At 47.0% G+C, this 16452-nt stretch overlaps 1 protein-coding gene across 3 annotated transcripts in view; it reads left to right on the plus strand.

The window, feature by feature from the left end:
• Window positions 1-16452, plus strand: part of LOC128890863 (uncharacterized) — a 193471-nt gene that overhangs the window by 77723 nt on the left and 99296 nt on the right. For all 3 annotated transcript variants that reach the window (XM_054149795.1, XM_054149796.1, XM_054149797.1), the window contains exons 3-4: window positions 7462-7632; window positions 11902-12046. In XM_054149795.1, coding sequence (XP_054005770.1) covers window positions 7462-7632; window positions 11902-12046 — 316 coding nt within the window. The remainder of the gene's footprint in view (window positions 1-7461; window positions 7633-11901; window positions 12047-16452) is intronic.

Consider the following 16452-nt stretch of genomic DNA (forward strand, 5'->3'; position numbering starts at 1 on the left):
ATAGTCGAATGGCTACGATCGGGGCAAAGTATACGGTCTATTTTAGCGAAAATGTTCTTTCGATCGAAGCGACGCGACTCGTATCGAAATGATTCCCCGCATTGTTTGTTATTCTCTGCGTTCCATAGCGAGGGAAAATTGTTTCGCCGGTGTTCGCAACGTTACGCCATCGGTTCAGCGGAGCCTTGATTACTCGGACAATTGGCAAGTCCAAATGATTGTCATAATTAACGGAACGCCAAATCGTCGGGTTATTTATAACTCCGGTAAATACCGCGTACAAATCGCGGCACGCGCGACTGCACAAGCCGAGGTTTATGTTTCCTGTCCCGTATTCGACGGTCTGGTTAAAGGTTAAACCGAGCCCGCACGGGGACTTCTCGTGTCATTTGAAATAACGCTTTCATTTGGTCAACAGTTGGCCGAGCGGATGATTGATCGTTCGAGCTCGAGCTAAATTATCGATTACGCCGGAAGGTATGAACGAATTTACTTGCTACGTAACTCCGAGCCGAATTAATCAATCGAAAGAGAAATAATCCTGGCAATCCTTCGAGGGAGGGCTCCCTAATTTTCAATTTTTACGGCCGATCGATCGTAGGTGAACGAATATGATAGGACAACAGCCATAAATCGATCTCGAAAAAGTCGAAGCGAAACGAAGCAAAACGGTCGGTAGGATGAAACCGCGTTCCTTTTCAAGGAATTTCTTTGATTAACAGCCGGACTCCGTTACACACGTGGAAGCGTGCCTCGTTAACTTTAGTTTCAAGTTTCGCAACGGGAGCCTGGGTTGTAATTTTCCCAGGGGTATGGAAACGGCAATTGGTAGGGAAAGAATTCCGTATAAATTTTCAATTTAGAAACGTTTGCGCCTTTTCGTGCAAATTCCATTTACACTTTGGCCGAGATACAACAGCGTCACGAATCCGCGAAACGCGTAGAAATTACACGAAAACTCTCGGGTAGAACGAGATCGGATCGAGGATTGGATCGTCTCGATTATTATTAAATAATCCTCGATCCTAAGGAGCTTGAAAACATCGAGTTGTTTTGAACGCGGACCGAAATTTCCAGCGGGTACATTTTCAACGAGACTCCGCATCATTTTATGAGGTACCGCTCGAGTCGCGAAGAAACCATTTTCATTTAGTTGCTATCACAGCTTCTACCTCGAGGGTCTTTTTCACAACGTTCCAACGATCGTTCAATTTGCAAGAAAAACTTAAGGAAAAAGGCGTGGCGCACGTTGCACCGAAAGTGCCGTTAGCCGGCGCTTTAACGCGAAAGTTTCATGTGTAAACGTAACTACGTTACCGTCCAGATTATCTCATTACATACATGTACATTTCATGGATATTAAGACACGCCAAGTGCGCGAGATGCGTCTAGAACTTTGTTATCGAAAACCATTCCCGATGTATCGACGCGTTTTATCTGTAGCTCGCACCATCCTTTTCAGGAAACTTTCTTGCTAAACGTCGAACGAGCGGGCTAGTTTTTCAACCGCTCAACGGAGTAAGCACAGAACCATTTGTCGAGCGACGAGGAATTTCTACCCTGATGTAACTCTCGAGTCGACGGGTTGCGTGCCGAGTGGATTCGTGAAAATGGTTTTGTGAAACTCCCAAGATGGAAAAACTGTAAGGCAGATGCTCGAAAGAATTAGCAGGGGTGGTTACCATTTGCCGGAGTCGGGATCTTTTCATTTCGCCAAGTATACGCACGAGCAAACGTTTACCGTGCCGCGTTTTTACCGTAAAACCGTTCCGACAACGGGGATACTTGAAAAAGTATTTACTTCGAGTACGGCGAATCAGCGCTGTTTAATCGTTCGGCTTCGCGTAGAAATTTACGTGCTCGATTACGCGCGCGATCGCACACGATTTCGCTACGATATAATCGGTGAGCACGATTACATTTATTGGGTTTAGCATGAGCCGTAGGTGCAATCAATTTGCTGCTTAAACGTTTATACGGTAAAATGATCCGGAATATACGAGCGCGCAGCCCTTCGTCCCTTGTTATGGCAACCGGTAGACAAACCATCCTTCCGTTAAACCCTCGAACGCCGGCTCTACCCCGTTCGTAGGGGGAAACTCTCCCGTCGTTGGTTATTATGCGCACGGACGAAAATCACTTTGCGAACGAATGCGGCGATATCGTAGCACGTGGTGGCTGCGTGCAATCGAGTCTGGGACGGGGGTGGAAGACACGCCGCACGCGACAGACTGGCTGGATAACGATTTCGTAACCGATCGAATTCCCGAGACCTGTAATCATCCGAAAAAGAAATCCAGGCGTTTTGAATTATTCTTGTCAGCGTATCGACGTAGATACCATCCGTTATACGCTTCTATCGTGTACCTACCGTTTTCAGCGAAACCAGTAGCTAACCGGATACATAAAGGAATGCTCGTCGCGTCGAGAATCGAGTACCCCTTACTCGGCCGGAGATGCTTGGAAAATTTTAGCGTAAAGGTCAAGTCTCGATTCGATTGGTTGAAAGAGCGGAGAACAGGCTCACCGGTCGGCTTGTTTAGTTTTATTCTTCGAATTGATTTGCTTGTTCGAGCCGAGAGCTCCTTTCGTATTTCCCGGCAAGTTTCGTCGAAATGAAACGGTTAATTATTTTCTCGACCGAACTTCACAGAGAATGAGAAGCATTACTTTTAAGCGCTGGATTCGTGATACTCGATCCAGATGAAATTCGAAGAAGGAAGGGAGTTTCCAAGTTTCATCGCCGTGAAACATCGCGGGCATTTCTCTTCCGTCGCTTTTATATTTTCACGGTCCGTAACTTTTTAATCGTTCCTCCGGACGAAGCGCCGGAGATACTTGCGCGCGATTCGGGAGAGATTCGCTACGATTCTATGCGATTACGGTTCCATCGTTTGAAAATAAACGTTCGCTCGAGCACGGCTGGGAAAGAAGCAAATAACAAGATCAACGGCACAACGATTCATCGATTCGAACAAAAAGGGGGACGGAAGCGGCGGAAGCGTATCGGTTCATTCAGAATTCCGGTGGAATGTAATTCGAGGGGAAAAACAGACTCGATCGCCATTAATTCGCGAATAATAAACATCTCGGAAACTTATCGGAGGGAAATGGAGCAATAACTCAGAGGGGGATTGCGCCGCGAATATAACGCGATCGCGAATCGAAGCGCGGCGGCTGCTCGTTGCCATTAATAAGCGCGGAAAGTGTGGTCTTGCCGCGGAAAAAAGGACCGATAAGGTGGCAAAGAGGGTGAAAAGGGTGACGGGGGCGGCAGAAGGATCCTATTGTTCGAAAATACAATGTACGTTGTTACGGCAAAGCGCCGCGCACAGTTCTCGAGTACAATGGCTTCGGAGGGAGAAAGACAGACACCGTACAAGAGAAAATTGTACGGTTGTATGCAGCAACCCCGTGCACCTGTCCGCGTGTGTTCCCGAGCGAACGTGTGTCGGAGCAGAACGGATAGAAAGAAAAAAAAAAGAGCGAACAAAGGAGGAAAAGAGAGAAAGCGCGTCTGCGTCCCTTCAGATTCGCGCCGAGAGTGCGAGTTATCCGTTGGTATACGTACACATTTTTCACCTTTTCGTTTTTCGAATCGCTTCTTTTGTTCGCCATCGATGAATTATAACTCGCGGTTGTATCGGGTCTCTGGCCACGATCGGTTGTGCTTTTTATCGGCACACCAACTGTTCATCGCGGTTCGCGGTACATATCCTGATAATTGAAGCACTACACGGAACAAAACAGGACTCGTCGCCTGCCAGGAAAACAGACCGTGTCACACTATGGCCCGATAGAAATTGAAATTCATAAATGCGTAATCAAACGATTCTTGGTAATTCCTCGCGTGTCCTTTATGTTTCATTCAGAAAAAAGATCGAGAAATTTGGAATCTCGCAAGCGATACGCAACTGCGTCGAAGGTAGGTGAGAACGCGGTTCGTATTTACGCGCTTAACAAATATCGAACATCGAATCGAATACGAAGCGTTATCGCGTCCTTATTTATCGCTGCCCCTCGCCGAAGAATGTTTCGCTATTCAGAGGCGAATCTTTCTGAAAAGTTACCTGGCGTGATTTCGATATAATTGGATCGTTATCCGTTGCAAAAACCAGAGCGTATTTCCACGGGAATCAGAGTTGTTACTCCCGAAATAATGCGACTGTTCTAATGAAACTTTCAGCTAAAATTCTTTCTGCGGGCGATGATTCCCTCCGCGGTTGTAAAAATTGTAAAACATCGCGGGGTTCTTGCAACACCGTCGTTACCCCAGAGGTAAAAGAACATTCATTTAGCGAGACTAATGATACAGGGGCGAACGTTCAATCGACAAATAAGATCGAACTATCGGTGTAAGAATTTTGATTCGTTGATTCGCTGATGATAATCGAATGATAAACACTCGAATCGAGAGATGGTAGAGAGAGTGTGGATAAACAGTGGACTGGACAGTTTTCCTGGGGTAGTCGACGAAAGGAGAAACAAGGGGTCGTCGCGTGGAGGTGAATTCTCTGCGTGGTGGCCAGGGCATCACCTGTGCATCCTATGGAAACACACGCGGGTGTTTCGAACAGTGGTCGGAGGTCCAACTCGCAGAATGCAGATGGCTACCGCACGATTGTACAAACATACGTATGCTCTGATCTCCTAGCGTATTCTCTCTCCCGCTTTCTCCAGGGTCCTCCGTCGTTCTCCAAAGTCGCTATCTACCAGTGGCCATGTGAGCTCGTGGTGCACGGTGCATAGGCGCGGTACGAAACCATTAAACGGGAGAGACTGGTCGGTATCAGCGGTGCTGCAGCTGCAACTGCAGCCGTTAGATCCTGGGTTTTGTGCAACACCGTGTATTGTAACGGTCTGTCGAATAAAGGATCCTCCTCCGCTCGTATCGATTCATCCCTGCGAAATAACGCATCGCGAATTTTACTCGACGCTTTCCGTCCTCTCTTCGTCGAGGCGACCGATTAATCTTTTAATTATACTGTTTTTACGTATTCGTTCGAGTCGCTTTATTTTGGCACGGTTGATTCGCTCGGTGTTTTATCGTCGTCGGTCCCGGTATCGTTTTACTGCTGTTAAATTGCGTCGGTTTCGTGTCGAGCGCTCGGTTCGATTTTCCTTTTATCGGAGCGGCATTCTTTACCAGGATCGTATTATCCTCGGCGAAACTACCCCGGAGGTGAACTTTTTGTTCGTTTTCAGCGATGCTCGTCTCTTGAAGAATTACAGGGCGAAGAGACACCCGGTACGATTACTCTAAAGTGGTACCAAATTGTCGGATTTAAATATCAAAGTCCGGAGGAAAATATCAAGTTAGCCGGATCGTCACCGAGCTTCTCGAAGGTTTTCAATCTCGATGGAAGTTCTCGCCAAGATCGACGAGACGCTCCCAGGTCGGCGACAATTTTACAAACGTGTACGCGCGAAATTTATTCGTTTCAATTACGGTCAGAGTTATGATTTTTGTATGAGAACGGAGGGAACAACGATCGGCCGAGACTAGCTGTAGAAATTACTCGTGCGACTGTTTCAAGAGTTAAAATATTTCCTCGTTAAAGCAGTTTCAACACTCTCTCTCTCTCTCTCTCTCTCTCTCTCTCTCTCTCTCTCTCTCTCTTTTTTCGAGATTCTCCTGTACGTAGATTAATTAGTACAGCGTCGTTCGGGGGAAAGAATGGGAACGAGGGGGCGCCTTAATTACTATTCCAAGACACCGTAAGTTTCGTAATAACCGAGAGCAGCAGCGGCAGCGGTATAAGTAATGAATCCAGATGTCGTCGTCGCCGTCGAATGTCGGATCGAAAAATGACGACCCAAGTTTTCACCCGACTTTCCTGGTAACACCGTATTAGCGCGACTCTGTCATCCGATAATCGCAGTTCCCTTCGGCAACGAACGTGTCCGTTACAGGGAACAGGAAAGAAGTTCGTTCGTCGACGAGGGTTCGGTTCTTCGTCGCGAGAAGCTCGTTAAACATTGTTTCCAAAGATGGCAACGATATCTTTTCCATTTCTGTTCGCGTAATTTTTCCGAACGCTGGACGACGGTCGAAACTCTCGCGGACCAATGGAAACTACGTTAACCGCCGCGGCGTCGGCTTCGTCGCGACCTAATTTCAACGAGATTCCGTCGACGAGGAAATAAAGAGTGCCGGCTGACACGGGAGAGAACGACGCGAACGACGGTGGTGAAAGGAAGAAAGAGAAAAGATCGCCCGAACGAGCACGAGTTACAAAGCGAAAAGTAAAACACTCTGGCAGGCAGAAGTTAATGTTTAATTTAAGATAGAGCACTGACTCTTCGTTTGCCGTCTCTCCATCGGCTTCCGGAAAAGTTGTAACCCGGTGTTCCAGAAGGCAGACCATTCGGATCGATCGAGTTCTGGACTTGGTAACGGTCCATCGTAAGTCATGGTCAGGCGAGTTTCAGACACGTTGGGGAGAAGTTCATTTTCGTAGAAGCGTTTGAGAACCTGGAGAGTAACGCGTCACTCTGATAATCAGAAACACGTAATGGAAATACGCGATGCAAACACGATGCAAACAATTATTCGATAGAAAATTTCAGTCCATCCCGGTATACGGTATGGATTTTTCCCCTCTACCATTTATTTCTCGGAATCACGGTAGATGTAAACATCGCGAATTCCAAAACAGAAACACGTCATCGACATAGAACGGCCTTCTGTATTATACAATAGATGACGTGCTTCGCGATAAGGACCTTTCGTCCCCACCATTCGCGGAAAATTCGTTGAAACGTAAAGCCCGTTGGTATCGGGTTCGCGTCAACGGTCAGTCGAATCGGTACGGTCGCGCGTGGAAGTCACGTACGCTTACAGAAGCTTCGGTGGTTGTTGCCGAAACGATCGTGGCACCTCGAGTGTTATGACCGGTTTCCCAACTGTAGGACTTCTCATTGCTCCCTGCGGTGTAACGCGAGCATTCCATTCTTGCACGATAATCTCACTGTCGAGCCTCCCGGCTCTCGTAACACCGAAATTCTCGATGGGATTTTGCGGTCTTTACAGGTAGGCATTACTGGCGTACGTCGACGCGCCTTCCAGCAATTATTGCGCATGAAATGTAATCCTCGCGAAAACGTAGAAGGGAACGACTTAACAGCGAATATCTCGTCCGCGATACAAATGTTTCGCATTCCATTTCGAATGGCGTATTAATTCTATAATTAGATATTCGTGACTTTCGCGTCGCAGCTCTTCGCGGTTCGCTGAAAGCGTTGGTATCAACCGCGAATCGCGTACTTGTATTTTCGATATCGTCGTTCACGTTTTCCAAGTTTCCTCTTTAGACGCGCGTCGTCTTATTCCTCCGACTAACATCGCGCGCTTAATCCCCGAAGTTGACGAAATTTATTCTCGCGTAGACCCCGCCAAGAAGGCGTATTTGTCGTCGGTAATGGGCGCAACTCCACTTAATAATAATTTAACTGTTCCAGTGGCTTGTTCGACGGTGACAGTGACAAAGTGTCAAGCGGCTCTGCGCACTCTGCAAGCTTTCCCCTTCTTCCGACCCACGTGCCTCTGCAGAGAGCCGCATGTTGATCCGGATTGCAACAGTTTCCAGAACTTCCTCTTCGACCATCCCTGCATCTACGTCTTAAAGAAGGGTAAGTTTCCGAGCAGGAAAATTGTTTTATCTCTCCAAGAGTTTTGCAAGGCAATAACGATTTCCTTTGTAACGAAATTTCTTTTATACAAGCGGAAAATTATTATTATTATTAAACGTCTTTGTTGCGCATGTCTGCACAGAGTGCGTACATTCTGTACGAGAAGGGTTAATTTGTACAAAGACGAGGTACAGCTTGGGGCTGCTTTTCATCTTGACTTCGTAGTAATTACACGACGCAAGTAAATGTGAACGATGAAAATTAAGCGAGATTGAAAGCGTGTAAAACCGAATAGAATAATACGAGAAAGAAACGAGGAGAAGTTAGAATCGGTTCGCGACGTACCATGAAATTACAAATCCTTCGAATACGGAATCGCTCGGTCCTCGAAGTTTGGACTCGGGAATCTCGGCGACAACGGAAATCAATTAAGATCGATTCGGTTTCCATGAAAAAGCGTTCGAGCTCACGACCACGCGTTAATCCTCTAACAAGCGTTTAATCGGACCCGGGAGTCGCGATTGTAACGAGGGATTCCGTTCAGGTGTCAGGGAAACTTCTCTCGACGCTCTCGATCTCGGTCAGCAACGATCCTCGGGAACTTTTAACGAGCCGCGAACACGCGTTCCGCTCGGGACGTTTCCAATAATCTCGCCAGTGCAGCGCGGACCCGGCGTTCGCTTTCTTGTTTAACCTTAACTTCTGGCTGGGATTGCACGCACTCGAGACTAGCTTCTTCCGAAAAGAATCGGACCCGGGAGCTCGAGCACTCTCAGACGGAATCTGGTCGTCTTTACGTCTGCAATCTTGGACGATATTTACTCGTCGCATTCGTCGCGATTCTTCTTTGCACGAAGAAGATTATCGGAACTATCGTTCCGGTAATTCCACGTCGGTTCCATCGGAGATCCGGCGTGTTTCACCAAATTTTTGTCTCTCCGTTACTAAGTTACCGGCAGCAGTCATTCTTTACGTTGGAATTCGGAGCGTCAAGAGTGCATCGTCGCGTTTTACGTTTTAACAGGTGGGAAACACTACCGTGACATTTCAGGGTAGAACGAGGGTTCTTTATCCCTGCATGGTTCGGCAAATGTTTTGTTAACGAAGAGCGCGGTACGCAAAGTATTAGAAACTCCGAGAATCGACGCAAATTTTCCCATGTTGCCTCTGTCGCGAAAGCTGGAGCTCCTTGCGAAAGCAGCTGCTTTTCATGAAATTTACCACGAACGCTCTCAAGAGAAAAACTTGACGCGCGAAACTGTAAATGGCGTTAGCGAAGCTCCGGAACGATCGCGCGAGCAACGCATTACACCGGACGCACCGACGCGAAAAGCGTGGAACCGATTTCCTCTTTCTCTTTGCGATGTTCGAATTGCTCGGAAACGCTGGCAAGCTTCAAAGCGTTGCATAAGCTGCAACGGTTGCTTTCCGTGGACTCTGGAACTAACGTTGACTTCGGACGGAGCATCGCGCGGATCTTTGCCCGGGCAAAGGGAGGCGCGTGGCTTTGCCGAGGCCTTTGATTTCTTTTTCTTTCTTCCGGCCCGTTCACCCGCCGGCTTTCCCTTTCCCGCGATTCCTTTTTTCCAACTACGAGAGCGAGTTTAATCTCATTAAGTGCCGAAGCTCCCCAATCTCCAAACCACCGTTGCGACCAGCTCTCATTATTCGCGTTGCTCTCCCGTATGACCGGCTTTTAGTCGTTCGCGTCATTTACACGGCCGGGATAAACGTAATTAATCTCCTTATCGCTCGACTCATTTCTTAAATACTCTTTTCGGATTCTCGAACCCGCCACTTCTCGCATTTCGTACAATTTACGTACTCTTTGGCCAATCCATTTTCCGTCCAACGGCGGGAACTTCTCGCAGCTCACGGGAGCTTGTTTCGTTTCTTTCTTATTTCGCCAGACGGGAAAGCCGCTTTGGCGAGCGAAACGTTGGGGAGAGTAGTACAACGGTTGTTAGATCGAGAGATAATACAAGTTTACTCGAAAGCTGATACCGTAGTTAAATATGATTTGCAAATTTACATACTCTTACATAATGTTGGTTCGAACGAAGAGAAAAGATCTAATTTCTCGAAATTCGAAAAGTGCGGGCCAAATAAAATGAGATCGTTATCCAAGGCGCGCTCTGAGAGCTCGATGTTTCATTCTTGAATTTATCTTTTAAAGCGGATTTCACGAGTGGTGAAATCCCGAGACGCGAACTTATTTTCTTCCTTAATTGCTTCCTTCTCGAGATACTTCTGCTTTCCTTCCGAAATGAAAGCTTTAATTTCCCACGAACACTGACTCCTGATTCGTGCCACTTCGCTCCGACCATTTAGCTCCCTTCTTACATTTTTATTCAATTCATCGGCGAATGCTTTTAGCTACTCTCAACGCAGTCCATTCGATTTATTCAATCTATAAATGGCTAACTACCAACACTAAAATAAATTCCAAAACGATCCGTTTGAAATTCCGAATATAATTGTCTCCATCAAAGTACGAGGTACAAATTGTCGATTCTATTTTCGAAAGGTTCGGTCGACGCGAGTGAAAAATATCTTGTCAGTGTTGAAAGGACTTTGTACGTTTCCTGTCCTTGCCCTAACAAATCACGTTAATCGCTGGAAAGATATCGAATACTCGAAAAAGGTATTGGCCATTTTCGCGGATGCGACGCAAGAAAATTTGATCGAGGTGCTACTCAACCGGGCATTTCCTTTCGATAAAAAGACGCTGGAACAAAACAAAGGAATCGCGATATCTTTGACTGTAGCCCCTTTTATAACCTCCGCACCGTTGCGGCTTCTCCTACGATTTCCATTGTTCATTTTCCCGAGAGCTCACTCGTTCGGGCCGTCGAGCCTTTTGAGCATTTTTGAACGATTCACGGATAATTCCCAATGCGCTTCTTTTCACCCACGTCCGCTGTTCCAGCCGTGATCCTCCCACTGTCCCCTTCCCTCTGTCTGCATCGCGAATCCTCCCTTCTCTATCGCTTTCTTTCTCCTTTCGTCTCCGCTCTTACCGATGCTAAAAGAATGGGCTTTCCTCTTGCTTGTCGATTCCGCGAGCGAAACTCTCTTTTTTATCCTATCCTCTCACCCTTTCCGTTCATCCCCTCTACGGTCTCTGCTCCCCGCTATTATCCTTACTTCATCGAACCCTTTGTTTATATATATATCTCGCGCGCATTGCTACCTACGGTTTTTCTTCTTTGCTCAATTTTTGGAATAAAGCGTAGGCTGCCGTCGCTCGATTTCTTTTTCATTTTCCCCTTCGCCTTCGGTCCACCTCATCGCCGAACGAAGTATAGTCCACCCCGTTTAATTGCGATCGTTTTATATTATCGGGAAATTCACGGAGGTCTTTGAAATTATTCGCGAAAAAATTCCCTACCCTCTTCCGCCTTTATCCGGAAAAACCTCCTCGTCTCTTAACACAGCGCCCTCCCGGACCACGTTTCTTCCTTTGATAAGAGAATACCTTTATTATTTTCTAGTTTCTCTTTTTGCTTCAGTCCGGCGCCGACGCCGGGCGCCCGGCGTCTTCTTATTGTTTTTATTTCATTGGCCCCTTGCAGACGCGCCCTTTCATTATTTTTACGTGCGCGAGCCTCGCGCTAGCGGACGAGTAATTATTTTTCCTCGTTTCCGAGGCTGCAGGCGGAACGATGAATTCTACTCGTTAATAACGAACGAATTTTTCATTTAAGTATTTTTTCTTCACGGAATATCTCCCACCCAGTCTCGCTCGTTGTTCTTGGTTTTACGGTCCATTCGAGGAGTCTATTGTTCCCAAGCGAAACTCTGTCTCGGACGATTATCGAGCACGAAGATCGTGGATCGAGCGAGTGCTTGGTCTATGAAACGAACCATTTTAAACGAAAACAATCGCATTGGGAGATTTTTTACTCTCGGAGATTTAACGTTTAGACCAAATTTGTAAGATCTTTGTTACGATCGCAGTGTAGCTTAGAGTGGCGAGGGATATATACGTCATATTTGACACAATCGAGGCAATCGTTCGTGCGCGTAAACTAACACGTTCGATCGATGTCGGATAAGAAGAACTGCTTCGATATTTGAATGTCGCTTGTCGCTATCCGCGAATAATATGGATCGAGTACGTAGTCGATACGCGTGCATCGCGTCGCATCGCAAAGCGGAGAGTTAAACGCGTCCAGTGTTATCCTCTGGTCCCATCGATTCCTTGACAAAGTTTCGTCGCGGACTCGCTTCGAAGAATCGAATTAATCGTCGCTGTCGTTTTTCCAGACAAGGATCCATACCCCATCGACGCGCTGCCTACCTGCAATCATGCGCTGAGCGTCTGTTTACACGGCAAACCGTGCAGTCAGATATTCGACGACTTCAAAAACAACTGCAAAGCGAGGGAGGGCAAGTGCAGGATGGAGAGCCGGTGAGTGAAAACGTCGCATCATTACCATAGTTTATTCTACTTTTGGCGGATCGCGAAAGCGACGAACGCTCGTGGTAGACGAACAGCTCGCGCTGCCGCGTCGCGGCGGTTCACGGTTCGCGTCTCGAGACGACCGTAAGCCTGGATGTCAATATTTACGTGCGCCTCTTCGCGCGCAAAAATGTTTCCCTCGCCCTGGAAATTTCGCCTCGGTACTCTCTCTCTCTCTCTATCCCCCCCCCCCCCTCTCTCTCTCTCACCCTCTCCCTTCTATTCATAATACAAGTTAAAGGAAGCGCAGAGTGCTCCTTTTGAATGTCAATCTAAGAAATAAATTTCTTTGCAGCACGTTGAATTTCGTTCTTTCGTTGCCGTGCGCCACGGCAGCGTTCCCGGTATTCACCGTTCCGCTTAAAAGAGACGAGTAGCGTCCTTTTTTCCAATGTCAGTCGGCTACGCAAGCTCTTTCGCCTTGTTGGCGTTCGGTTTTGTTCGAAATTCGAACTGGAAAACGGGGCAACGACGCTCTCTCCGTAGCGTTGATCGGTCGTTTGTTGCGATGCACTTCTAGAAATTTATCGGGGTGGAAAAGGTAACCGTTTAGCTTCGGTGAACTCGGTTGGAAAGTGACGCGGATAAATCGAACGCTAATTTTATTCGCGCGATTGATTTCGACGAGGTCGGCATCTTCCCGCGTAGTTAAAAGTGGTCCATCCGTTCGGTCCACGCACTCGTAATATTTGTAGTATTCGCGCCTCCCATACCCAAGAAGATGGAGTTGAACGAAAACACGAAACGTAAGGCTCCTACGTATCGTACGTCTTTGCATCGATGGCGAAGCGAAAGAAATTTTAACTGAACGTCAACTACGTAATTTAAGTTTCTTCCCTTATAGCGGAAGGTGTACCGAGGTTAATAGAAAACACGCCGATTTTTTGAAACCATCATTTCGCGACAACCCTTGCAAGCTCCTGATGATAAAAGAAAAATTGCGCGAATAAAGCTCCCGGTGGAACGCTTTTATCTTTTTGCGCGCATTTTCTCAAGATTTAGAACACACGGGGATTAGGCTGTATTTCTGTAGGTTTTTTTTTTTCATCGGGCTCCCCTGCTTCCGTCCCGTCGTAAAGCCATTAACGACCGCTCACGCGTCCACGCACTTTTAATTACAGAAGCTCCTCGCGTGTCGAAACTTTACGGCCGCCCCCCGCGATCTTTCTCTCCCGAGTAATTGCCTCGTATTTTTCTTGTCGTTTTCATCCCTTAATATGCCGTCCGTCGCATGATACGATTATTGTCATTAACGAAGTTCTCCGGCCGGTGAAAACAGGCCAAGCACGACGGCGTACACAAAGCACACAAAAGAAGAGGTAGCACTTTTCCGTTGAAACGACTCGGAATGATTTCCGAGCACGATGCGTCATTTCTCGACAAGGGGTGTCCCGCGTTGCGAGCACTCGGGACGATTTTCAAGCGCAAACGCGTCAACTTGTTAGCCTATTCTGTTTTCTTTTTTCCCTGTAACGCAACGTTCCGGCAATATCCGACAATGCAAATGGCACGATATAACGTCCGTTAAAGAACGACGAAAGAGACGTGAAATCGCGAACAGCGTGGGAATATGCCGTGTTGCTTTCCGTAAAGCCCCGATCCACGCACACGATGATTGCCGCGAGCGACGCCTAAGTAATTTCTTCCTGGAAATGTTGAACCTTCCATCGTTTACAACCGACGCGTGTTTTCTCGCATCCTCGACGTATACCGCAGACAGTTCTACGCGGAACGATTTTTCGCGAGAAATGGACAACGGCAGAATTGTAAAAAGAACGTCGCGACATATCCAAGCTGAACAAGCGAGAAACGTATCGATAGAGTTTAATTAGTCGCGGGGGTCGCCGACGAAACGAGCCAAGTATTCCTGGGACAACAAGTCGAGTGATTTGAGATAAATAACATTCGTTCGGAACAGAATTAAATTACGACGCGACGAGGAGGAAACGCCGGAAAAAGGTTCTCCGCGATTGAATTTTATTTTAATCGAATTGGATATCCAGGGAAATACGGTTATACGCGATATGGTAATTTACGACAAACGACAACGGAATTTATCTCCGCGGCTCGTTCGAACTGCAGTCGGAAGGACAAAGCAAGTTTTTCATCCGATGCGAGACTACCTTCTTTTTAAAGTTCTCGTGTTCGGTTCTCGTGCTTCGGCGTCGCAAATTCCTCGCTTTTCATGGCATCGCCAAAGGAACAAGGTGTTATTTCACGAGGACAAGCAGGGTTCCCGTTGAGGAATTTTTGTACCATCGACAGGATGTAAAGTAAAGGAACGCCGCTAGGTACAGTGGTGCTTTATTGACCCGGTCATGTCCGAAGGGATGCGACGAGATCGCGTACAGATAGCGAACTCGTTACACCATTCCTCCATCGACAATTTTTCCATTTCGTTAATAGAACCAAACACTTACTTCTTCCTAGAATCTGAATCACTCACGAGAGCTACTCTATCGATTCGATTTTTCCAAGTTCTCGGTTTCCCACATATATTTCTAAACGGGTTTTCCCAGAGCGATGAGCATCCATTCGCGCGTAGCCAACGCGAGAAGGAAAGATGCATAATCGTGCTCGCGATAATTCACTCGGGTCGAACTGCAAAATTTACGATCGCTCGTATCCCGTTTCCCTGTAGCCATTTTGCTTGGATCTTCGATCACAGATTAAGAGAAAATTGGCGCAAGGCTGAAGAACGATGATCGGGATACGTTCCCGGTAGGTTTACTTTTATTGGCCGGAACGGGCAGATTGAATTTCAATGTTATTACGAACCGAAATAGAGAAAATGTCGATACGAAAGGGGAGAGAAATACTCGGGAACTTTACGGATTTCCTCTGAATTTAAAAACGTGCACGTGACGCGACTCGCGAGGGGCCCGTTGTTATTTCGTGGTGCCGCTAGCCAGGGAAGATGAAATAGAGTACTACACGGCAGCAGGCTGTCCGATGCGACATCGATAAATTTGTAAAACGACGACGAGGAAATAACGCGCTTACTTCTATTTTTACGTTTGATTGCGATACGCTAGGTTAATACTCGACTCGGTTACAGAGTCATCTTCGCGATTCGAAAAACGACGAGTATCGTCAAGGTCCAATATACACAGGTGCGGGTCGTTGAATTTTATTTCAATCGATCTCCGTCGACCCGGTTCTCGGAAACTGTATCGCTCTCCCTCGAAAGAAATTCCTCCGAGTTCATAACTGTCCCGCGTCCTTTTATTTTGTCGCGGTTGTCGTCGCGTCGCAAATAAACTCCCCAGCGTGCTCGATACTACACGACCGAGGACAATGCTCGGCTTTTCAGAGGGTTTCTTTCTTAGCTGCTCGTAAACCTACAAAGTCCTTCTCCGATTCTCAGGTTTTGCGGAAATAGGGGCCGCGAAAGGCCGAAGTAGCGCGACAAGCCACAATTAACGATCCCGTTAATTAAATTAATGCGTGCCATAAAAGCCGCGGCTCGTTACGAGACTTTCAACGTTTCGCAAGCAAAGGGGACAGAGATACTCGTTAGAGAAGACAAGTGTACATCCGTTCGGTACATAGGCTGAAACACCAAACGTTTCTTACGTGAATATGAGAATGCACTCTATTTCACTCGAGATTATTCGTCCGGTCTAGATGGAAAAGCGCGGGTCGTTGAATGTCGTAAGTTGGAAACGACTTGCAGCGCGCGAGGAGCTCGGAGATACGAAAAACTTATTTCCTATAAATAATCGACCGGCTCGACGAGAATGTCGATTACCGAAATTTATATTAATTAGTGCGACGAGTCGCGTCGTGGTTTCCTAACTCTGTACGATACATTTAACTTGCAAACCTGTAAACCTCTCGGGAACACACAAGATACCAAAATAAAATCCACGCAAAATACCGATCCGCTAAAAGTCACGAGCAAATCGAAAGAGCGCGAGAGGTTCGGAAAACTCGAGATTCGAGATAAATCGAGATCCGCGCGGGCCCGTTGAAATATTTTACAACGAATCTTATTTTAAACGGCGTATCTTGAACGGAACGAAATATTAGTTGCATCCATTCCCGTCCAATTTCTCTACTAGACGCGGTTGAGTCTGAAACCTAAACGAGATACAGGATGGTGAAATGGATAAGGTCCAAGGACACGGGTGTAAATAAATTCTCGTATGACGTTTTATTACAAAGGAGCGAACGGAAGCAGTCGGCAGGTACGAACCGTTTTTTTTTCTCCTTGGTCCGTTGAAGATATTCATTTTTCACGCGGCGTTGCACCATCTTTTCTCGCCGCGGAGTGGATCGTTTCCACGAGAGGACGAACGGAAGAATGCGCTCTCTAAAAAGCTACCACTTTCCGCTCCTTTCGTCCGTCTTGA

Source organism: Hylaeus anthracinus, unplaced genomic scaffold, assembly GCF_026225885.1.
Source record: "Hylaeus anthracinus isolate JK02 unplaced genomic scaffold, UHH_iyHylAnth1.0_haploid 12001, whole genome shotgun sequence".
Taxonomy (NCBI): domain Eukaryota; kingdom Metazoa; phylum Arthropoda; class Insecta; order Hymenoptera; family Colletidae; genus Hylaeus; species Hylaeus anthracinus.